At 48.4% G+C, this 25,491-nt stretch overlaps 1 protein-coding gene across 3 annotated transcripts in view; it reads left to right on the forward strand.

Annotated features, from left to right (window-relative positions):
- The window catches only part of LOC146042146 (alpha-tectorin-like), a 27,144-nt gene extending 2,641 nt beyond the window's left edge, over positions 1 to 24,503 (forward strand). Inside the window, exons 2-14 of one of the 3 annotated variants that reach the window (XM_083162064.1) lie at positions 2,850 to 2,937; positions 4,488 to 4,549; positions 4,641 to 4,679; positions 4,782 to 4,814; positions 13,026 to 13,058; positions 13,966 to 13,998; positions 15,408 to 15,440; positions 17,254 to 17,286; positions 17,377 to 17,507; positions 17,729 to 18,010; positions 19,867 to 20,004; positions 22,497 to 22,656; positions 23,999 to 24,503. In XM_083162064.1, coding sequence (XP_083018190.1) covers positions 4,510 to 4,549; positions 4,641 to 4,679; positions 4,782 to 4,814; positions 13,026 to 13,058; positions 13,966 to 13,998; positions 15,408 to 15,440; positions 17,254 to 17,286; positions 17,377 to 17,507; positions 17,729 to 18,010; positions 19,867 to 20,004; positions 22,497 to 22,656; positions 23,999 to 24,171 — 1,128 coding nt within the window. In that variant the 5' untranslated portion in view covers positions 2,850 to 2,937; positions 4,488 to 4,509 and the 3' untranslated portion in view covers positions 24,172 to 24,503. Of the gene's footprint in view, positions 1 to 2,582; positions 2,938 to 4,487; positions 4,550 to 4,640; positions 4,680 to 4,781; positions 4,815 to 13,025; positions 13,059 to 13,965; positions 13,999 to 15,407; positions 15,441 to 17,253; positions 17,287 to 17,376; positions 17,508 to 17,728; positions 18,011 to 19,866; positions 20,005 to 22,496; positions 22,657 to 23,998 lie in introns of those variants that run through there. The other 2 variants (XM_083162065.1, XM_083162063.1) reach the window with 2 other exon arrangements.
- Positions 24,504 to 25,491: the final 988 nt, after the last annotated feature.

Genomic DNA, 25,491 nt, shown 5'->3' on the forward strand with positions numbered 1-25,491 from the left:
ATGGCTCCGCACCCTCTATGCAGTGCCAAATCGCATCATCCGGTACCCCTCAAGGGTGGTGCAGGGGGGTGCTGGGGCCTCTATGGAAAGCAAGATACTTGTCCACCTTTATGGGTGAAATCCAGACATGGGCCATTATTCTGTTTCACTCGCAAAGGCAAATTCATTCTCAAATGGACAAAACCATGTGCACTGCAGGGGGGATTGATGTATCATGGGCAGAGAGAGTTAGATTTGGGTGGGGTTTTACTTCAAAGTGAGATCTATGTTGCAGTGCCGAAATAAAGCAGCCAGTATTTCCCCTTCACAGAAACAAAATAACTCACCAAATCTAATTCTCTCTGCACAATTTACATCTGCCCCCCTGCAGTGTAACATGGATTTGTCCATTTGAGAATGAATTTGTCTTTGCGAGTGAACCAGAATAAGGGCCATAGTGCTGGAATTACGGCTCCCGTAAATCAATCTCCTGGAAGAATGGGCAAATCTCTCAACCAAGGGCAAGGGTGAAAAACTGGGGCAAGGGTGTGCAGTGTGGGCGCCCCCGGGATTCCGGGTGCGGTGTGCCCCATTTACACCTATTATAGATCGCCAGTGTTCTTGCCTTAAGGCCCCCATACACTAGCCAATTTTGGTCAGATTTCAGCCAGATCAGTCGGATCTGGCCGAAATCGGATCAAAATCGGCTAGTTTTGATGTCCCCTCAGATCCGATGCGCGGTCCCGTGCGCATCGGATCTGCGTCGGGTGGTCGGACCTGCTACACGTCCGACCACCCGACTTGGGACCTAGTGGGGCGGCGCGGCGGTAGAGGGAGCAGGGGGGCTGGGGACGCTGCGGGGGACACAGGCGGCATAGAGCCGGGCAGGGGGAGCCGGCGGGAGCTGTCAGTATTGAATAAAAAAAAAAAAAGCCCATACAATGCATGGGCGGCCTGTGATTGGCTGAGCGCTCTCTCAGCCAGTCAGCAATTGGCTGAGAGAGCGCTCAGCCAATCACAGGCTGCCCATTCATTGCATAGGCTTTTTTTTCTAGCACTGACAGCTCCCGCCGGCTCCCCCTGCCCGGCTCTATGCCGCCTGTGTCCCCCGCAGCGTCCCCAGCCCCCCTGCTCCCTCTACCGCCTCGCCGCACAGATGCTGTCCCCTGCAGCGTCCCCAGCAGCGGGGGACACAGACGTGTCCCCCGCAGCGTCCCCAGCCCCCCTGCTCCCTCTACCGCCTCGCCGCACAGACGTGTCCCCCGCAGCGTCCCCAGCCCCCCTGCTCCCTCTACCGCCTCGCCGCACAGACGCTGTCCCCCGCAGCGTCCCCAGGGTTTTTTACATGTGATAAATCGAGACGATTTATCACATGTAAAAAATGGCACATCAAGTGCCAATCTAATCAAGCTGCCGGGGAAGCTCAGGGGGAAGTCGGGGGCGACTTGTCCTAAGGACAAGTCGCCCTAGTGTATGGGGGCCTTTAGACTTGCTCTTTTTTAATGTTGGGTCTTTGAAAAGAAAACTCTTGCGAAATCCTTATGTCTTTGTCTACAACGCCAATCACTCAATGGACTAACGTCTTTTCTCAGCCTTAATTACTATGTTACTGTGTTATTTCAACAAGCACAAGGTGATATGATCCTTAAATTAAACTATCTCTTGATAAGACACAAATGTATTTGTCTTCCCGAGAGGAGAGTAAGCTCTTGTGTGTTTGTGTGACTGGGAGATTACCGCCATAGACCGACATCATTCTCACCCAGTCAACGTAAATGCAAACACCATGGGCTTATGGGATAAATACTATGGGCCTGACTCCAGCAAACAACCACTTATTGCTGGTCACAGATGCAGTAATATGGTTGGTAACATTTTGAAATATCTTTCAGTTTCTTGAGCCCAGTTTGATAATGCTCCATGTGTGGCCACCGCGGATCTGCACCGCAACCGCCATCTTTGTATACATATATGTGACAGTTATTTAGCAGTGCCATAGCTGATTGTCCTGTATCATGTTCCAGAAGTAGGCAAGTATGCTATGAATTGACAGAAGCTGACTGGTTGCTATGGGAAACTGCCCCACTTCTCTCTATCCAAGGCTTGTTACATCAGGATACGGTCGAATTGCCGACCCCCAACTAGGTTGACAGTCATAGGTCGACACCGTTGGGTGGACATACAACTAGGTCGACAGGGGTCTAGGTCGACATGGGTGAAGGTCGACAGGGGTCTAGGTCGACAATGGACTAGGTCGACAGGGGTCTAGGTTGACACATGCGTTAGGTCAACATGGCTTAGATTGACAGTCAACCATGCCCTACCATCCACTAGGGCATGTTGGGAGAATAAAATAGTGCGCCAGGCGCATGGTAAACATATCAGCGCATTATGTTTTGACAAACCCATGTTGACCTTTGTCTACCGTTTTTCATGTCGACCTTTTGAATTTCGAAATTTTGACCATGTTGACTATGTTGACCTTTTGACCTTCGAACTGGACACTGCAGATCCAACAAACCATAACCGGTGGGAACCGCATTTTACCTGAAATAATAGACATAGTAATATACAGTAATATACAGTTGGTATTTATTGAAAAATTGGGCCATTTGTAAAGCATGAGACTGTAATTGCACAAGGAATGAGAACCCAGCGCAAACAGCAACTTAAGTGTTTGCAAAGAGCACGGGATTAATCTGAAGAGTAATGTGAATCATTGTGTAAACAGGCGCATCCGTAATAAAAGGTGTCAAAAATCAACAGCATTGTATTGCTGCAGACGTACTTAAATATTGTTATACGTGGTTTGTGTACACACAATGTCCTGGTACTTAATGGTGGAATAAAGTCTTGTTTAAACACTATAGACTCCGCCCCTTTCATTCAGCCCGGACTCTATAAGTTGGTACACCCAGCGGAGTGCCCGCAGGCTGCCCAGCACTACCCGGCACACAGGTAAGGATCTATAAAACAGCTATAATTCTATGGGTTGAATTTATAAAATGCCACTTGACCTGTACAGTTGAAGACCCCATTAAGTCAGGGTCGGAGCACTCATACATGTGGGGGGATGTCATCAAATGTCATAATAGTTACTTACACTGGGTGTGGTATAGGGGTCCGGCAGTCAGGATCCCAACAGTCATTATCCCGACATAGGGATCCCGACTGGCCGGACCCAGACAGCGCATGGTGAGCGCGACAAAGCTGCGCTAGCCACCTATTCTATTCTCCCTCTATGGGGGTCGTGGAGCCCCACGAGGGAAGATAGCAGGTGACCGTCGGGAACCCGGCTGTCGGTGTTTTGACAGTCGGGATCCTGACGTCGGGATCCCGACTGTCGGGACCCCGTCTGGCACCCCTTACACTTTCCTAAGAAAAAGAAGAATTAGCAATCACTTTTGCAAGAGGAAACGTAGTTTATTACTTAATACAGAATCATATCACCGCCTGTACTCTAATCAGTAGATATAAATACTAGGTACACTCTATTGGCCAATGTACGTCATCAAATGTCATACACTTGACAGGTTATACTGTATGGGACTAATCTGCACATTTAAACCATAGAATAATATGTTTATGTTGGTGGCATAGAGAGAGACTAGGCAACTTTGCAAGAAAATTGATTTGAACACCAATCCTCATTAAACCACATTCATGCAATTAACTTCAGAGCAGTTCAATATACTGCCATATCCAGGATTCAAACCAATAACCTTTTGCATTCTAGTTAATCACCTTACTCATTGAGCTATTTGATCCTGCATAAGAACTATGAGATTATGGACCTGATTCTGGTTCACTCGTAAAGACAGACTCCTTCTTTAATAAACAAAACCATGTGCACTGCAGGTGGGGCAGATGTAACATGTGCAGAGATAGTTGGATTTGGGTGGGGTTTAAAATTATATATATTGCAGTGTAAAAAAGAAAGCAGCCAGTATTTACTCTGCACAGAAACAAAATAACTCACCCAAATCTAACTCTCTCTGAACATTACATCTGCCCCACCTGCAGTGCAGCATGATTTTGTCCATTAAAGAAGGAGTTTGCTTTTGCGAGTGAACCAGAATCAGGCCGTATATGAAGCTACTTGTACTTTAAAAAAAAGAATCAGCATTGGAATTGAGCAGATAATTAACAAGTGCCCCGTACCCTGCAGCGCTGGCACACTCAGCAGTGAGCACCACCCTATTTGCAGCCCTGTTTGAGGAATTGTAAAAGTGAGTGAAACGCGTCAGTTTGAAGGTGGTTGATTTGATAATTCATGTACACTATCCAACCAATGTCTCATGTGATATTCTCTTACATCAATTGATAGCAGAAACAAGAGTACATACAGAGACGAGAGGTTTATTTTTTAGTTTGCAGGAACAATGAAGTAAAGGAGGGAAACTTTAATTAGTTAACGAGAGTGTTGGAGATTGTGAATAAACAGATTTTAAGATACTGCAAAAAAAATATGTAATTTAGAGATCATGTTTTATCACCAACTCTCTCAGCGTCTTACAGAACTGAGGCAAGATGGCGGGGATTTGGAGAGTTGCGCCGCTGCTGGTACTCGGTAAGTGCGCGGCAGTTCCTGCCAGCGCGGAAACAGTGTATATATTATATAAAGCCACAAACAAACGTTAATGTAAATCCTTTCTCCACAGTCCTGGTAACAGCATTTGGTCAGGGATCTGCACTATCAGGTAAAACATCCTGATACAATAATTCTTACAGAAGATGGTTCTACAGTATTCGATGAATCTCAGCAATTACTAATAAACTGATCTGTTTCATTTCATACATAGGACTCTTGAAGTTGTTCGGAAATCAACGTTACGGTAGGTGCAAGATAATTAAATAGATGACCACACACACCCACAAACCCACACACACACACACACACACACACACACACACAAACACATCTATGGCGGTATGTATTAACATACATTGCCGCCCCTCACCACGATGCCAGGACATATGTACTAACATGTACTGTGGCGGGATAGTAATACATTTATTTTATTTATTTATTAACAATTTCTTATATAGCGCACACAGATTCCGCAGCGCTTTACAGAGAATATTTGAACATTCACATCAGTCCCTGCCCCAGTGGAGCTAGGGTTAATTTGCTGGAAGCCATTTGACCTAACAGTATATTTTTTGGATTATGGGAGGAAACCGGAGTACCTGGAGGAAACCCACGCAAACACCGGGAGAATATACAAACTCAGCACAGTTAGGGCCATGGTGGGTATTGAACCCATGACCTCAGTGCTGTGAGGCAGTAATCTACAGCCTAACCAATCTAACCATTACACCATCCGCACTGCCCATATATATAACACATGGTGGGGATAGAACCCATGACCTCAGTGCTGTGAGGCAGTAATGTAACCATTACACCATCCGTACTGCCCTGTATATATAACACATGGTGGGGATAGAACCCATGACCTCAGTGCTGTGAGGCAGTAATGTAACCATTACACCATCTGCACTGCCCGCATATATAACACATGGTGGGGATAGAACCCATGGTGGGGATAGAACCCATTACTGCCTCACTGCTGTGAGGCAGTAATGCTAACCATTACACCATCCGTACTGCCCTGTATATATAACACATGGTGGGGATAGAACCCATGACCTCAGTGCTGTGAGGCAGTAATGTAACCATTACACCATCCACACTGCCCGCATATATAACACATGGTGGGGATAGAACCCATGGTGGGGATAGAACCCATTACTGCCTCACTGCTGTGAGGCAGTAATGCTAACCATTACACCATCCGTACTGCCCCGTATATATAACACATGGTGGGAATAGAACCCATGACCTCAGTGCTGTGAGGCATTAATGCTAACCATTACACCATCCGTGCTGCCTGTATATATAACACATGGTGGGAATAGAACCCATGACCTCAGCGCTGTGAGGCAGTAATGCTAACCATTACACCATCCATGCTGCCTGTATATATAACACATGGTGGGGATAGAACCCATGACCTCAGTGCTGTGAGGCAGTAATGCTAACCATTACACCGTCCGTACTGCCCCGTATATATAACACATGGTGGGGATAGAGCCCATGACCTCAGTGCTGGGAGGCAGTAATGTAACCATTACACCATCCGTACTGCCCCGTATATATAACACATGGTGGGGATAGAACCCATGACCTCAGTGCTGTGAGGCAGTAATACTAACCATTACACCATCCGTACTGCCCCGTATATATAACACATGGTGGGGATAGAACCCATGACCTCAGTGCTGTGAGGCAGTAATGCTAACCATTACACCATCCGTACTGCCCCGTATATATAACACATGGTGGGGATAGAACCCATGACCTCAGCGCTGTGAGGCAGTAATGCTAACCATTACACCATCCGTACTGCCCCGTATATATAACACATGGTGGGGATAGAACCCATGACCTCAGCGCTGTGAGGCCGTAATGTAACCATTACACCATCCGTACTGCCCCGTATATATAACACATGGTGGGGATAGAACCCATGACCTCAGTGCTGTGAGGCAGTAATGCTAACCATTACACCATCCGTACTGCCCCGTATATATATAACACATGGTGGGAATAGAACCCATGACCTCAGCGCTGTGAGGCAGTAATGCTAACCATTACACCGCCCGTACTGCCCTGTATATATAACACATGGTGGGGATAGAACCCATGACCTCAGTGCTGTGAGTCATTAATGCTAACCATTACACCGTCCGTACTGCCCCGTATATATAACACATGGTGGGGATAGAACCCATGACCTCAGCGCTGTGAGGCAGTAATGCTATAACCATTACACCGTCCGTACTGCCCCGTATATATAGCACATGGTGGGGATAGAACCCATGACCTCAGCGCTGTGAGGCAGTAATGTAACCATGACACCATCCGTACTGCCCCGTATATATAACACATGGTGGGGATAGAACCCATGACCTCAGCGCTGTGAGGCAGTAATGCTAACCATTACACCGTCCGTACTGCCCCGTATATATAACACATGGTGCGGATAGAACCCATGACCTCAGCGCTGTGAGGCAGTAATGCTAACCATTACACCGTCCGTACTGCCCCGTATATATAACACATGGTGGGAATAGAACCCATGACCTCAGTGCTGTGAGTCATTAATGCTAACCATTACACCGTCCGTACTGCCCCGTATATATAACACATGGTGGGGATAGAACCCATGACCTCAGCGCTGTGAGGCAGTAATGCTATAACCATTACACCATCCGTACTGCCCCATATATATAACACATGGTGGGGATAGAACCCATGACCTCAGCGCTGTGAGGCAGTAATGCTAACCATTACACCATCCGTACTGCCCTGTATATATATAACAGAAGGCGGCCGTTTGGGGGTGGTAACCCTGCATTTTATGGGAGTGGCCCAGAAAACACAGACGTTCCCCGGCCAATGAAACACCGAGTCCCGGCTTACTCGGCGCTGTGCGAATAGAGGGGAGGGGGAAAACAATAGATTGTGTGATTCCGTATGATATTTCCCTCATGCGCACGGCTGCGATCGCATTAGCAGTCATGCACATTGGCGGGGGGAGTGTGGTTGGCTCAGTGGCATTTACCATGGCCGGTGCTAGGGTGTCCGGCGCCCTCCTGCAAACCATAAATTTAGCGCCCTTTCACATTGTTGCCATTGCAACAAGCTGCAGCCCGATTGTGGGAGTGTATGCAACATGCGATCCTATGGAGGATCTCGGGTGCATGTACATGTATGCATACACCATCTCAGTGCTGTGTCCGCAAAATGTTGCAGGCACTAAAGGTGCCCATACACGCTGCGAGAATCGCATATGTTATGGCCTAGATTGCATCCCATCGCACGGCATACATGCAATGTGTGCGATACGATCCGAAAGCAGTACAAAAAGTATGTGCAGCCAGCGGTGTAACTATAGCACCGCAGCCCCCGCCACCGCGGGGGGGGGGGGCGCTGTGCATGTGGGGGCGCCGGGGGCTGCGGTGCTATAGTTAAACCCCCCAATCCCCCGCAGACTTACCTATCTCGCTGGTCCCGGCGGCTCCATTCTTCTGCTGAGGACCACCACAAAATGGCCCATATAGCACCATATAGCACACAGTTCTCTGAAACTGTCTGCTGTATGGGGGCAGCCATTTTCTGGTGGTCCTCAGCAGAAGAACGGAGACACCGGGACCAGCGCGATAGGTAAGGCTGTGGGGGATTGAGGGGGGGTTTGCATGGGCGGCGGAGCGGCGGGGTAGGCAGGGGCGGATTGGGCCACCGGGATACCGGGAGAAATCCCGCTGGGCCGGCCCAATCCACCCTCTGTCGGGCCGGCTGGTCATGTCTGCCGGCCGGCCTGGTTACTTAGGAGTCCGGCCGCCAGCAGTGCTTCCGAGTCCTAACGCACGGCCGCCGGGCTGAAAGACTACCACTTTGAGCCCGGCGGACCGCCCCCACTCCGTCCCCTTCTCCCTCCCCCTGAAGTGCAGCAGCTCACTCTCTCCCCCTGCTCCGTCCATATACCGCCGCACGGAGCAGGGAGGTAAAAGCCGCCACCGTCAGCCCGCCCCCTTCCGCAGCAGTGGCAGCACATAGCGTCCCTTCCCGGCTCCCCCTGCTCCTCCATATGCTTACAGCCGCCCGATGTCTGCAGCATCTCCGGGTCCCCTGTCAAAACCGCAGCTCCCGCCCCCCTTCTCCCTCCCCGTGCTCTGTGTTTTCACAGAGCAGGGAGAAAAAGCTGGCCAGTGTCCACCGCCTGCCCGGTCTCCGGCTCCCCTGCCCGCAGCAGCACAATGATGATTGATTTGCTGGTAATATATACATTGCTGACACAGCAATGTATATATTTCTGGTACCACTGCCCACCAATGTATATTGATTATCTGGTAATATATACATTGCTGGCACATGCAGGGCCGGCGCCACCACTAGGCAAACCTAGGCATTTGCCTAGGGCGCCGGCCACTGGAGGGCGGAAAATGCCGCCCGGGTACCTGTCCTACCGGCGCTGTCTATTTCAATCTGGCGGCGGAGGCAGCGGGGGTCCCTGCAGTCTATTAAAAATCACGAGCGCTATCCGCCGGGCTATGCGGAAGCGCTTCTAGTGTGAAAACTCTGGCAGCACGGCGCACGCTGATCTCAGCCAATCAGCGTGCTGCCAGTGTTTTCACACTAGAAGCGCTTCCGCATAGCCCGGCGGATAGCGCTCGTGATTTTTAATAGACTGCAGGGACCCCCGCTGCCTCCGCCGCCAGATTGAAATAGACTGCGCCGAACGACAGGTACCACCCCACACACCCACACACCCCACACACACCCCCCCCCCCCCGGGCACCGGGGCGCCCCCAGCCCGACTCGCCTGCTGGGGCGCTCCGGTGCCTTGCACCGGCCCTGGGCACATGCCAGCAATGTATATATCACTGGTATCCCTGCCCACCAATGTATATTGATTAGCTGGTAATATATACATTGCTGGCACATGTTAGCAATGTATATATCACTGGCATCCCTGCCCACCAGAGGCGTAGCGAGGGCGGTGCCGGTGGAGCACCAGCTCCTGGCGCAGGGGACTATCATGGCGCCGGAGCTGTGCCGGCACCGCCAGCTCGCCCACTCCCCTGCGCTCTCTATGCCGCGCCATCTGCCCCGCTAGCTCCCGGCTCCCCGTGGTGTCCGGGAGACACGGTGCTATTTAAAATTCACGTCTCCCGCTGGACCGCGCTAGCCAATAGGCGCTTGCGGTCCAGCAGCCAATCAACTGGGGGCTGCTGGACCGCGAGCGCCCATTGGCCAGCGCGGTCCAGCGGGAGATGTGAATTTTAAATAGCAGTGCATGTCTCCGTCCCAGCGCATAGGCGTGCGCATGGGGGTTGCCGGGGTTGCACCCCCCCACACGATTGCAGCCAGGGCACTGGTTTTTACCTTATCTCTGCTCCTGTCATCGAGCCCGGAGCTGGGGGGGGGGGAAGAGGACGGGGACTGACTAGCCGCAGCCCAGAGCCGAATCATGAGGACACTGCTGCCCAGAGCAGAGCCTCACCATGAAGGGGGGAGAAAAGGGAGAGGACCCACTGTGTGCTGACGCCTTTGCTGGACAGAAATGCTCCGCACAGAGAGGAGGAGCCGCTGCCATTGTGTGATGAAGGAGAGAAAGTAATGGTGAGCATACCAACATCTGTTTGTCTTTGCCCCCCCCCCAACTCTTCCCTCTGTCTATGCTGCCCCTCCATCCATCTGTGCTCCCCCTCCCCTCGTCCATCTTTCTATCTATGTTGTTCTATCTGTCCATCTTTGCCGCCCCCCCTGTCTGTCCTGTGCCGTATAATATGTAATGGGCATTACAGTGTGTCAAATAATGTGTAATGTGCATCATGTGTGTCAAATAATGTGTAATAATGTGTAATGGGCACCACAGTGTGTGGCATATGCAGCAGCAGAGACGCCTTCGCCTGATGTCAGACGCTGGCGTAAAGCTCAGCAGCGGAACCACTAACCCATCCGTGTTCCACCATACTCCTCCCCCCAGCATCCCACCGCACTCCCCTCTCCCTCATCACAGATGCCGGCAAAGGTACTGGGGGGGCCCAGACTGAAAATCAGTCCCGAACCGCAAAATTCCTAGTGGCGGCCCTGGCACTGAATTATTAGATGGCCCTGGCTCCCACCATTGGAATTCAAACCCCGCCCATTATGTAAATAGCCTTTAATATGAAAGATTTTCAGCAAAGTCTTTCGCCTCCTGAAAATCTCTTGCTCTTTGGTGAAAATAGCTCAGTGTGTACGCACTACTTTGGTGAAAGGTATATCTGTCAGAGATTTTGGCAAAGTCTTTTGAAATTAAAATCTTCTAGTGTGTATGGGCCTTAACAGTGCTCCTGCTAGCTGGCAGCACTGCAAGTCTGCAATAGCTGCCGCACCGCTCAGTCACCACTGGATTCTGCTGTGCCGTGCGGAGTCTGCGGACCAGGCCCAGTGTTAGAGAGAGCCTCCGCAGGATAGGACAAAGATTGGTGGTGGGCGTGGCTTCATTACCCATGCCACGCACCAGGTCAACAGCCTGGCCCTGCCGCCCCCAAGAGAGCAGGGAGCCGCCGACCCGGATCTTGGAGGCGAGCTGAATGCACATGTGCGAGTAGTATTTTTCAGGGGGAGGGAGGGGAAATATGTTTATATGCAACGTGTATGTGTGTGTGTTGGGGGGGGGGGGGGTGTGTGCATTTACAGTATGTGTGGGGGGATGTGTGCGTATACAGTGTGGTGTTCATATACAGTATATATGTGTGTATATAGTATGTGTGTGTGGGGGATGTGTGCGTATACAGTGTGTGTGTGTGTGTGTGTGTATGGGTGTTCATATACAGTATATGTGTGTGCATATAGTATGTGTGTGTGTGGGGCGATGTGTGTGTATAGAGTGTGGTGTTCATATACAGTATATATATATATATATATGTGTGTGGGGGATGTGTGCATTTACAGTATGTGTGTGGGAGGATGTGTGCGTATACAGTATATATGTGTGTATATAGTGTGTGTGTGTGTGTGTGTGTGGGGGGGGGGATGTGTGCATTTACAGTACATGTGTGGGAGGGATGTGCGCGTATACAGTGTGTGTGTGGTGTTCATATACAGCCACTCTGCGTCGCCCCTCCCTGCATCCTCCACCACTTTGTGACTCCCCTCCTTGCATCCTCCACCACTTTGCGACTCCCCTCCCTGCATCCTCTGTCACTCTGCGTTCCCCATCCTACCCTGCATCCTGTGCCACCATGCCCCCTCACAATCTGCGTCCTCCCTCCCTTCGTCCTCAGCCACCCTGCATCTCCCCTCCCAGAATTCTACGCCACCCTGCTTCCCCCCTCCCATGCGCCTATTCTGCAGCCTGAGGTGCTGGGGACATAACCAGCAGCTCAGAGAGCCACTAGCCATGCCCCCCACAGCGGCGAAAATGGGGCGTGGCCTCGTTGAAATAGGCCACACCCCCAGTTTGCTAGGCCACACCCCCCAAAAATTGGGCGCGCCTTCGGCGCGCAACAGATCATCCGTCCCCTCATTGGGGCTGCTTCAAGATATTTCCCGGGCTGGTTTTAATTCCCAATCCGCCCCTGGGGGTAGGGGTGCTTGGCGGGGCGGCGTGGGGGGGGCGCCCCCCTAACGGCGGGGGGGCGCCCAAAACGTAGCTACGCCAGCGTGTATGGCCACCTTTAGGCACATAACCCAGCCCATTATTTAAAAAGTGTCTAAATTAAAATAAAAAAAATCTACAATTATAAAAAAATGTGTTATAAACATGTATATAAAAGACTCACTGTTCTTTTGCTGTTTAACTCTTGTGCAGTCCCTCCTCTTCTATCTGCGTAGGCAGGACGCTGAGGACGCCATTACACCCCACTCGTGACTGAGGGGGAAAGGAGGGGAGAGAAGGAGGAGATGGAAGGAGAGGGGAGGAGATAGAGGGGGCGGAGTGTTGAGGACTGGCAGTGGCACTGGCACAGCACACTGAGAAGAGGGAAGGAAGGGGAGGCGGCGCTGCTGCTTGTATGTCATTTGTTTGACAGCTGAGGAGCAATGGGTAGGGGGCGGATCCGGACATGACATGTCATCCAGGCATTCACAGACAGCGCTTCATGTCTCAGCACAAGTGTCCGAAGAGGGAGCAGGTCGCAGGAGGAGGACAGTGTGTGTGCGGTGCAGGGAGCAGCTCTTTATACTGCTGCCCGCCCGCTGTCAGACAGGCGCTGCAGGTGGCGTGCAGGAGGCAGTGACAGTGAGGGCATTAGCTGACAGGGAGACAGCGCCTTTTCAGCATGGTGCCTCCCTGCATTTACTTAAGTGATCAGATCTGAATCAGGCCCTAAGACGTATACAGACACACAGACAGGTGTATATACTATATATATAGATAGATAGATAGATAGATAGATAGATAGATAGATAGATAGATAGATAGATAGATATTGCGATATTTGCAGTGATTACTAAGAAACTAAACAAAATGTTTTCACTTGTCAAACAGAGCCGGCCCAGCAGTTCGCCAATGAGGACCACGGTGGGTGCAAGGAAACTGATTAGATCCCCCTCCCCCGTCCGCCCGTCACCACTTAGAGGGTGAGATGCGCTAAGCCTTGAAAAGTGACAGTAGGATGTGGTAACCAGCAAATCAGCTCCTAACTGCCATAAAACAGGGGCTGGGTTTGAAACATGACAGTTAGGACTCAGTTAGAATCTGATTGGCTGGGTATTTATTACTCTCCCCAACATCACTTTTTGAGGCTTAGTGCCACAGGCTCATTCTGATGTACTTAGAGTTTTTCCATGTTCTAGTGGTTTCCATATGGTCTGTCCCAGGGTGACACACAAAGCTACGCAGATACATACACACTCACACATAGTATACACACTCGCACACACATAGACAAACACTAGTTTGTCCTTAATATTCACGGAACCTATCATGGAAATATATTACCCAGGTATTTTTGTCTTAAAATCACAAAGAAAATATATGCACTTCTTCCAAAATGTGTGGTGGCAGGAAGGAACCAATGGCATCGGGTGCGGGACCTGCAGCGCACACAGCCCTAGCGTCAAGGTCACACCTTACGTGTCCCTAGACCTACGTATCCCATGAGCCCAGAGTGGCACTGCCGGACAGGAAGGTCTCTGACACTCTATATTGTATGTACACAACCACCCCAGGTAGCTCCCACCTGGGCCTTCTTCCGCCTCTAAACTGCAATCTGCACAAGAGAATGGTAGGGTTACTCTAACCTGCCGAGGGTCAAGGTCACATCCCCAAACAACGCAGGAGCATTCTACACTACGGTGCGGCTTCTTCCACACTAGTACCTGCGGCCCACATGCCCCAAGGGGACCCCAGGACAGTGAATTTGTAATAATAACCACAACAGGAATTACTAAGAAACTAAACAAAATCTATTTGTTTTTTTAAACAGAATCCGTCCAGCAGTACGCAAATGAAGATAACGGTAAGTGTGAGGATATAAACATAATTATAACCAGCAGATAGGCTACCGAACAGCCAGTTCTGATATGTGACCAGATTAGACGTGGTTCAGCCCAAATCCTTGTTGGTCAAAAGAAATTGCAGGTGGGACATATGTAAGTGACTCCTCTGTGTGGGTTTCAAGTGTCATGTTGTTTGACCAATGCTGTTTAACCCTTGCAAGACACCAGCTACTTACTCAAAATGATGACATCTGGGACCAGTGCCGGATTAAGCCTTCGGGGGGCCCGGGGCACTATAGACAGGGGGGCCCCCTTGCACTTGTCATTTCTAGAACATAGAGTACCACATGAAAAGCCTGTGTTTGTCCCTCTGTACCTTACTCTGTAGGACTGTAGGAGACCTCACAGGCTCAGTGCTGCCTCAGATTAAAAACCCTCCCATGAGGAGGCTGCTGCTGCTGTCCTCCATGAGCCTGAGAAGCATGTAATGAGCTCCACCAATCAGAGCTCAGCACAAACCTCTCAGCCTCTGCCCTCTTGTGCAAAGTGTCATGGGACTTAGTCAACTCCCAGTAATGCACTGCACACTTGTGCAGTCAGTGTGCCTTGGCACCCAATGCTCAGCACCATTAATCATTGTCAAATTGGCAGATAGGTGAAGCTGCAGAAATACCCCAATCCCAGGCATAAAACCTTTAGCTAAAAAAAAAAAAAATTTAAATACATGCCGAGCATAGTTGTCGACTTTCATGCTGCCCACTGGGAGAGGGCAGCCAGCTCACTAAAGCAGGGGGGCGGGACCATCGCCGGGAGGGGAAAGGAGCAGTTTTATGGTGGAGTCACAGGCGTGCTGCCTTATGTGTCATTTTAGCCCTGCCCTGCGCGGTACAATTCAGGTGTTTCAGGCATTGCACTGCGGGGGGGGCAGGGCTAAAATACTGCGATCACGTCATTTAACCCGTGGTCCCTGGATCGAGCGTCCACTCATGCGTACAGTGCACTGTGCGAGTGCGTGAGCCGTCCGTGTGAAGGCGGCCGTTTGGGGGAGGTAACCCTGCATTTTATTGGAGTGCCCCAGAAACCGCAGACGTTCCCCGGCCATTGGGACGGAGCAGCCTCCTTCTCCCCGCGGCCAATGAAACACCGAGTCCCGGCTTACTGGGCGCTGTGCGAATAGAGGGGAGGGGGAAAAACAACAGAGTGAGTGATTCCGAATGATATTCCCCTCATGTGCCCGGCTGCGATCGCATTAGCAGTCATGCACATTGGAGGGGGAGTGTGATCTGCTCTGAGGCATTTAACTAAGCGATCAGATCTGAATCGGGCCCTTAGACGTATACAGACACACAGACAGGTGTATATACTATATATTGTGATATTTGCAGTGATTGCTAAGAAACTAAACAAAATGTTTTCACTTGTCAAACAGAGCCGGCCCAGCAGTACGCCAATGAGGACCACGGTGGGTGCAAGGAAACTGATTAGATTACACACACCCCCGTCCGTCCGTCACCACTTAGAGGGTGAGATGCGCTAAGCCTTGAAAAGTGACAGTACAGAGTGGTAAATCAGCTCCTAACTGCCATAATACAGGGGCTGGGTTTGAAACATGACAGCTAGGACTCGGAATTGATTGGCTGGGTATTTATTAGTCTTCGCTTCATCACTTTTTGAGGCTTAGTGCATTTGGCCCATTCTAATGTACTTTTTCCATGTTCTAGTGGTTTCCATATGGTCTGTCCCAGGGTGACACAAAGACCCCCGTATAATACACACAGAAGATTCACACACACATAGAAAGACATGCACAAAAACATAGACACACACAGATAGGCACACACATAGGCACACACATAGGCACACACAATACTTGCCTACTCTCCAAGAAGGTGCTGAAGACTCAAATCCTCTGGCTAGAGCCCAAACCCCCAAAAGTGTTGACTCACCTCCCGCACCCTGGGCCTAATTCCGACTCAGTTGCAGTTTTGCGAAACTTCACAAAACTGCAATTGGCGGAGCTGGGCTGCGGGCGGAGCCGCACAGGGCAAGGCCGGCCCACTCGCCAAAGTCTACCCCACAAAATTATGCAGGCACTTTGCTTAAGTGCAGGTGCTTCAGTATACAGCGAAGCGCTCACACATCACCGGCTGACTAGCTGCAACAGCAGACACAGGCGTCCACCCTTGCAAGACACCAGCTACTTACTCAAAATGATGACATCTGGGACCAGTGCCGGATTAAGCCTTCAGGGGGCCCGGGACAATATAGACAGGGGGTCCCCCTTGCACTTGTTATTTCTAGAACATAGAGTACCACATGAAAAGCCTGTGTTCATCCCTCTGTACCTTACTCTGTAGGACTGTAGGAGACCTCACAGTCCCAGTGCTGCCTCTGATTAAAAACCCTCCCATGAGGAGGCTGCTGCTGCTGTCCTCCATGGACCTGAGAAGCATGTAATGAGCTCCACCAATCAGAGCTCAGCACAAACCTCTCAGCCTCTGCCCTCTTGTGCAAAGTGTCATGGGACTTAGTCAACAACCAGTATTGCATGTGCCTTGGCTCCCAATGCTCAGCACCATTAATCATTGTCACATTGGCAGATAGGTGAAGCTGCAGCACTCCCCCACTCCCATGCACAAAACCTTTAGCTAAAAAAAAAAAAAAAAAAATTTTAATACATACCGACCACAGGGGGCCCCCCTAGCTAGAGCATAGCTGCCGACTTTCATGCTGCCCACTCCGGGAGAGGGCAGCCAGCTCAATAAAGCAGGGGGAGGGACCATCGCTGGGAGGGGAAAGGGGCAGTTCGGGGGTGGAGTCAGGAGCGTGCTGCCCTATTGGAGTGTGTGTCTAGAGCATGCGCCTCATTTTAGCCCCACCCCCCGCAGTGCAATTCCGGTATTTCAGGCATTGCACTGCGGGGGGCGGGGCTCAAATGCTGTGATCCGCCGGGTGGGAGTTCACAGGTGATGGAGGGAAATGTGGGAGGATTGCCCCCCTTTCCGGGGGGCAGGGAGGGGGACTCGATTAACCCTGAGCTAGAGGGGGGCCCAGGAGTACTGACCCCCTGTGCCCCCTTTAATCTAGCCTGTTTGGGACCCATGCCAGTTTGCCAGCCTATTTCATGACTAAAATCACATTGGAACAGGCAAAATACAAAAAGCTGGCTAAAAAAAGAAGCCAACTTCAGCCTCGTTGATGAATCTGATGTTCTGATATTTATTACAATCGCACTTACTAACAAACTAAGCAAAACTGTGTTATTTGTCATACAGGACTCGCCCAGCAGTACGGGGGCGGCGATAAGGGTAGGTGTAAGGAATTTGCATGTATGACGTCTCCTCAGTCATAGCGCCTGCTGCTGCTTACACATATGTCCCATGTCATACACTTTCTAGATGACCTCCTCTATCCATACGGACCAGCCCAGGGTGACCAAACCACCCCAGTAGAAGATGATGGCACATCCGGAGAAGTCCAACTTTCCATTAAGTTTAAGTTCTTTGGGAAAGAATACAAATCTCTCTTTGTAAGTAAGCCCTTCATATTTCACTGGAGCCATCTGAACATTGAGTGTAATGTAGAACAAGAATGTGTTGTACAAAAGCAGAAGTATTTTTGGTTTCTCAGTGCACACTGCCATATTTCTCTGACTTTTCTTTCTAAATGGCACAATCATTTTGAGTCTTATAGGTTCTCACATAAAAACTATTTGGAAATCTTTTTCTATTACCTGCTCCTTATCTGTAGGTGAACAACAACGGCGTGATCTCCTTCAAAAGCGCAGTGTCACAATACACACCCGACGCTTTCCCACTTGCAAATGGCGAAACGTTCGTCACCCCTTTCTGGGGAGACGTGGACAATGGTCTGGGAGGTCAGGTGTACTACAGGGAGACGACCGACATCTCTATACTGCAGAGGATAACAGGGGATATGGCCAAGCACCTGCCAGAAAAGCATTACGTAGCCACGTGGGCATTTATTGCCACCTGGGACAAAGTCGCCTATTACGGCGCCGCATCCACCAAGGTCAGTATTGTCCCTTCTCATCAACATCGCTGCTATTTCTGATATACTGATGGATTGTTTAAGCAGGTGTGGCTATATTTGATGGGTTACTATAAAATAACATATAAAATAAATTCAGACTCGTCTGTAAGAAACACCCAGGGTACAAAGCAAAGGTGTCGGCCCCAGATTTTCACCCACAGCCCCTAGGTGCAGGACTTTTCTGGTTATATTGTTGGCTAATGTCCCTACCAGTGGCGAATCCAGAGGGGGGGGGAGCTTCATCACAGTTAAAAATGCAAATAGTGGAGCCACACCCACTGGCAGGGAGTCAGTTTGGAATGGCAGTTGGTGGCAGTTAGTGTGCCTCCCCTATTTGTATTTTTCTGCAGCCGCACCTCAGGCTCCTCACCTGGCTCACTACCATAGTGGCTAGAGTCTAGGATTTAGATACTCATCTGATATTCACGCAAATGGTTGATGTGTTCTCGTCTATACTGTGCATGTGTCCGAGCTGCACCGCAAATCCATCCCTAACTTGGGCCATAAAGTCACAGTGCAGATTTGGGAGCACTGTAGCAGAAATGTGAGGGGCAGTCCTGAATGGTGACTGGGGGGGGGGGGGGGGGGTTTTAACAGGAGAATGTTGCATCTAGACGCTGAACCACTCACATAGAAACTTGAACAGAGGAACCACAGGTGAAACTTTGGTTGATGCAACTAAAGGTGCCAAAGGAACGCCAAGCTCCCAGCGGGGACACTCATGAAAATTGTAGGCACTCTTGGCTCCACAGGAAATTAGGCAAGTCTCTCAAACCACCCACATCCAGCCACTAAGCTGCCCACTTACCAAGTGGCCAATGGCACGATTCACACTGAATCACTTCATCGAGCCACCCCCCCCCCCCCCCAACTGCACAATGCCATTAATCTCAACATATTATTAAGGGGGCGTGGCTATGATTACACAATTATGCAGCCACACCCCCAACTGCAGCCTCTTGCACCTTGTCACACCCCCTCCCGCCACCTATGATAAGCCACACCTCACCAGAGGCAGAACTCTGGGAGGCAATGGAGTCATCTGCCGCCGGGCTCCTGCTCCCAAGGGGGCACCTCTCCTCCCCTGGAAGTTTAAATCAGTTATTTAAAAGCCAACAATATTGCTTCAGTGGCTGAGTTCTGAAATATATGTGTTATCTATCTATATTTCTTAACAGAAATATATATTTTATATAAGGTTATATAGGTATGTGTGCGTGTGTGTGTTTGGGGGGGGGGGCACCACTATATATCTTGCCTCCGGGCAACTGGAACAAACTTACGCCACTGCACCTCCCACATAACCCATCGATGTTCCATTTTGCCTCCCCCCTCCTGGAGCAACTATAGTGTATGGACTCTGACAATGGGTATCTCAGTCCTTGCACATTCAGGTGTAGGACCCAGAATCCGTCCAGTAGCGTTTTGCTTATATCATTGCTATTTTAAATTTCAAGGATAAAAACACCAAGTAGCAGGGGTTGCAAAAGCCGCCACTTAGTCAGATATCCCCATTGTGCTGTTTGGCAAAAGGCAATTAGGTGATATCAATGAATAGGAAAGGTTGCGGGGCAGAACTCAGAGGTGCAAGCGGTATACAGTAGATGCAGCGATTTGTACACGTATCTGAGTCACACTGTGCTTGCCCCTGATGAAGACGCAGACTTTGCATGCACAGAGACAGAACATCAGTTACTGTTTCTGGGAGGTGACAGGGAAGTAGCTAGCCAGACGCGGGTTGCAGAGGTTGTAACCCCAATATTATACATTGAGGCACAATCATTAGAAAGTGACTTTATATTTACTTTTTATTTCATTTTTTGGTGGTTACTCAGGTGAACACGTTCCAGGCTGTCCTTACCACTGATGGGAGCTCTTACTTCGCCATCCTTAATTACGGTGATATCCAATGGACAACTGGAACTGCCAGCGATGGGAACCCCCTGACTGGTTTGGGTGGCACCCCGGCTCAGGTAACAATGTAACAAAGGTAACATTCCTTATATATAACAATACCAGCTCCCACACAGGCATCTCTCATATCAAGTACCGGCTCTCATCCTATATAATAAAGGCCAACGCTGCTCCTCATGTGTTTTGCGTACTGACGGCCACTAGGTGGCACCCGACAGTGCAAGTCAAGTGTTGCCCACAGCCGCCGGTTCTAAATGGTATGTTCCGTGATTTTGATTAACAGGCTGGTGACTGGTATCATATAATCTTTCTTATGCTAAAAAGATACTTTCAGGGACATAACAAGAACTTTTTGGGCCCCATAGCAACATATTGATTGGACCCTGTCCCAATACTTCTTGAGAGACACCTCTACCCAGTATTAAGTGAACTATAGTAGTGCCCTAGTTCATTTTCTAAAAGCATAGTAGTAGTGCCCTGGGGAATATTATGCCACATAGCAGTGCCCTGGGGAATATTAATGCACATAGCAGTGCCCTGAAGAGTATTATGCCACATAGCAGTGCCCTGGTGAATATTATGCCACATAGCAGTGCCCTGGTGAATATTATGCCACATAGCAGTGCCCTGGGGAGTATTATGCCACATAGCAGGGCCCTGGTGAATATTATGCCACATAGCAGTGCCCTGGGGAGTATTATGCCACATAGCAGTGCCCTGGTGAATATTATGCCCCATAGCAGTGCCCTGGTGAATATTATGCCACATAGCAGTGCCCTGGTGAATATTATGCCCCATAGCAGTGCCCTGGTGAATATTATGCCAAATAGCAGTGCCCTGGGGAATATTATGCCACATAGCAGTGCCCTGGGGAATATTATGGCACAAAGCAGTGCCCTGAAGAGTATTATGCCACATAGCAGTGCCCTGGTGAATATTATGCCACAAAGCAGTGCCCTGGTGAATACTATGCCCCATAGCAGTGCCCTGGTGAATATTATGCCACATAGCAGTGCCCTGGGGAGTATTATGCCACATAGCAGGGCCCTGGTGAATATTATGCCACATAGCAGTGCCCTGGGGAGCATTATGCCACATAGCAGTGCCCTGGTGAATATTATGCCCCATAGCAGTGCCCTGGTGAATATTATGCCACATAGCAGTGCCCTGGGGAGTATTATGCCACATAGCAGTGCCTTGGAGAATATTATGCCACATAGCAGTGCCCTGGGGAATATTAAGCCACATAGTAGTGCCCTGGTGAATATTATGCCACATAGCAGTGCCCTGGTGAATATTATGCCCCATAGCAGTGCCCTGGTGAATATTATGCCACATAGCAGTGCCCTGTGGAGTATTATGCCACATAGCAGTGCCCTGGTGAATATTATGCCACATAGCAGTGCCCTGGTGAATATTATGCCACATAGCAGTGCCCTAGTTTTTTTTATGAACCATAATGCTGTGGTCCCTTAGTTTACATGATGTCACATTGTAGGGCTCCCAGTACACATTATACCACACAGTATCCTCAATTCACATTATGACATACAGTACCCACAGTTCATATTATGCCATACTATAGTGCCCCAGTTCTTATTATCTCACATTACAGTGCCTTGACATTACAATAAGTAGGTCAGAGCATGGCATACAGTGCAGTCCAGTACACATTATGCCACATTACAGTGGCCACCAGTTCACATTATGCAAAAGTTAAAGTTTTACCATTTTAAAATTCAATCCACTATCACACAGTTCAACGGACCAAATTACTCCTTTGTGTGCTAAAAGATGTCATAACATAAAGTAAAAGCAATTTTTGCATGACGCTGATCTGTTTCAAACTTGCTGGATATGGAGAGAGAGAGAGCTGTGAGGACAGAGATTGGAGGTAGGAGCAGATAGGGACTGGGGGTGGTGTGGAGAGTTTGTGGGCTAAAAACTGTCACAGCTCAAAGTGAACGTAAATCCTGTCACAGCTCAAAGTGAAAGTACATTGCAGAAGTCATCATTTTTATGGACTTTTAACTAGTGATCTACTAAAGAATTTTTTTGCTCTTAGTTTTTTTTTTATTGTCTCCACTTTTTCTATCATTGCACCTAATAAATAAGGACTGAAACGGATGCATACAAATAAATAAATTATAACTGACCGTTGCTTAATTTGAAAATTCAATGATTCTCTATTGCCAACTATTGCTAACAAAGGGTATTGCTGCATTCCAGGCATCTATTCTAGTGACGGATGGACCTGTGTTTACCACTGTTCTATTTGGGATTTACTCCAACTACAGTAAAAGTGATATTAAATATGACTACTTATAATTAATAAATATAAAAATGGCTACTATGTCCTATTTCAGTAGTACATGCAGGAATTCACTTCCACAATGATAAATGATTTATCTAACTCATAATTAGAAAAAGTTTGACTCTAGTTTCAGACCCTAGGAGAGGGGAGATGTTCCAGATCCCCTGTCATACAGTCCCATATACTGTATTTCAAGGTGACCACAAATGAATGGCTATGATGTTGTTACATTGGCAGGCTGGATTTAACAGTGGAGATGACACGCACTACTTCAATATTCCTGGATCCAGAACTGATGAGGTGCTGAATATTAAGTCTACATCCAACGTCAACTACCCAGGACGGTGGGTTTTTGAAGTCGACAACTTTAAGGTTCTTGGAGGCTGCAATTTCCAAGGTATTTTCACAATACTGTACATAGAGACCAGCAGTTTAATGTCTCATTGTAAATTGAAACTGAAGATACCAAGAAAATTATAGAATAATTATTAAATAATTATCACAAAGTTAACAAAATGTTGACTCCTCAAAATGGCCGCCTTGTGCAGCTAGAACCACCAAACACAACTGCCTGTGATATCTATACACAATGGAAATCAAAGATTTTAGGGAAGATGCTTCCCAGCTCTGCTGCAGATGTTCCCATGAATGTGCCACACCTGTGTCATCCTTCTGTCAGTTTATCTAATTCAAGTTGGACAGGGTTGACTGTGCGGCCATTCCTTGATTTGTAGCCTACAATCAAGACATTTTTATGGACGATATCTCTGGCATAGCCTGGAGATATATTTCTATGTCATTATCTTATTGTAGGGCGAACTCTTGACTAACTAGGCATACAGCATATCAGAGTGTATTGCGTGGTGCTGCAAAATGCTGTGGTAGCCATTTTGAATCAGTGTGCAAGTTACTTACTTGGGATCCAGCCAACCCAGACCATCATGCTTCCTCCTCCATGTCTGACAGATGGCCCCAAGGGGTTTATTTAATAAGTGGTGACTTGTAAAAGCCGCCTACTAGTAAATAAACCTCACATGCTGAGGAACCATCTTTTACCCATTTGACAATATCCAAAAACTCTGTCTGATAAACCAAAGATTTCACATTTTGATTTGTTGGTCCATAAGACCTGCGTCCAGTTCTCTTTAGTCCATTGGTAGAGCTTCATGTCCCAAATAGGGCCATCTTAACATACAGGCGCACTGGGAAGTTATCCATGGCCCCATGATTCTAGAGGCCTTTGAGCATGCTGGTGCCTCCAGGACTTTTTAGGAGGCAGGTTGATATTCCTGCCTTAGGATTCTGATTGTGAATTACAACCAACCAGAGCATCCAGTCAGCCTTCTCTTCCTGCCTTCCAGCCTGGAGCCAGCAGTGATTGGTCATCAGCATCCAAGTGCTAAAAGCCATTCACTGTGTGGTAGCATGTGGAGAAACAGCGAAGGACCACATTATTTTTGTAGGGACCCCAGTACATTGCTGTGCCCAAGCCTTACAATGCTGATAAGATGACCATGGGCCTCGCAAGTGTTCCTGGAATTTACTGTTCCTGATCATTTAAATACCAGAATAACAGCTATTGTAATAGGCCACACCTCCAACTGAACCAGTAAAACCTCCAAACTACAAAAGCATGCCCACTCTCTACTGTAACCACATCCAGATTTTGCCCAAAGTAATTTATTGGAAATCCTAACAGATATTTTTTCTCTTCCTCAAATTTAAAATTTCTCTTTCAGCAAAATTTGTCAGAGAAGGAGAAGAGTTTTGGAGAGAATCCACCTGCGACACAAAGTGCGCCTGCCACGATGGGCGGGTGTGTTGTGAGGATGAGCCCTGCCCTGAAAATAGCACCTGCCAATCCGCAGGCTCATTCTTCACATGCAAAATCAAGCAAAAGGTCTGCTTGTGAGAAGAAGGCCGGCCCCTGTGCAATTCACCCACATGTGCCCATTTCTTCCATTTACAACACAAAAAATAGACAGTTTTGCTTATTTAATACAGTAGTGCTAGTATAATGCATGTATTGTAACCCATAGCAACCAAATAGATGTTAATTTTCAGTGATACCATTACGCTATACTGATAAAAGTTTTGCTTTTAAAAGTATTGATACTAACATTGCTGCCTGCAATAGAGGATTTCTTGTTTGCAGCTATATACTCGCTGTTTCTTTTCTTCTCACTCAGCAGAGTATACATGATTAATGTGATGTCTATGCAATAAATTCCAAATGCAATTTGACCTTGTGTGAATTCATCCCAGAGCATATAAGTATGTTTTCGAGGTGTTAAATGTTATTTGATTGTAAACACTGGACTTGCCTGCAGCTTGTAGACACTGCCTTTATTTATTGGCTGTTCTGTTTTCCATATCATTAGTCAAATCATTATGGACACCGGCTAAATCACAACTCATTAACATCAGCACGCTATGGATTAGTGCACACCAGCACCTTTTAAAAGACCCTGTGTGATTATGTCCTTCTGTCTTTCCTGTAAGGAGTGCCCACAAGCAGGGATAATGAGAGTCCTTAGCAAGGACTTCTGAGCAGCTACAGTAAATCACACTGATTACAGCAAATCATTGTCCTTGCACAGAAACTTCTTAGTGGCACCCCGGGTAGAATCTGCAGAATTTGGGAGATTAGAAGTACAAATCAGGGCAACAGGAGATTTATGACTGAAACGGGAGCCTCCTGCAGAATGTGGGAGGGTAGGCAATGATTGATAGACATAAAAAGTGCTGTTGAATACTATCCTTGTCATTGGCTCTCACAGATTAGGCAGGCAAGCCTTATTGCATACCCTCCAACATGGCCCATTCCATTAGGTACAAAATGCTCTGTTTCTGGACTTCCTTACCAGTGGCAGTTACAGAGGTGGGGCTGCAGCACAGTCCAATATTCAAAAAGGGGAGCCACGTATACTGCCACCCCAAACATCACTGTTCTGGACTCACTGGCAGTTGATGTGACCCCCTCTTTGAATATTGGACTGTGCTGGAGTCCAAACTCTGTAACTGCCACCGGCAGAGAAGTCCAGGAACAGAGCATTTTGTACCTAATGGAATGGGTCATGTTGGAGGGTATGTTATTGGCTGCTGGGAATAGACTCAGCAGTATAGATCGTTATATACAGTAGGATACTATGGTGGAAATTTTATTTTACATGGGATGTTGCTGTGGGCAACCAATCAGAATGTACTTCTTATTTATTTAGCACCTTCTAGA

The sequence above is a fragment of the Crinia signifera genome, chromosome 19 (assembly GCF_055691185.1).
Source record: "Crinia signifera chromosome 19, ASM5569118v1, whole genome shotgun sequence".
Lineage (NCBI taxonomy): Eukaryota > Metazoa > Chordata > Amphibia > Anura > Myobatrachidae > Crinia > Crinia signifera.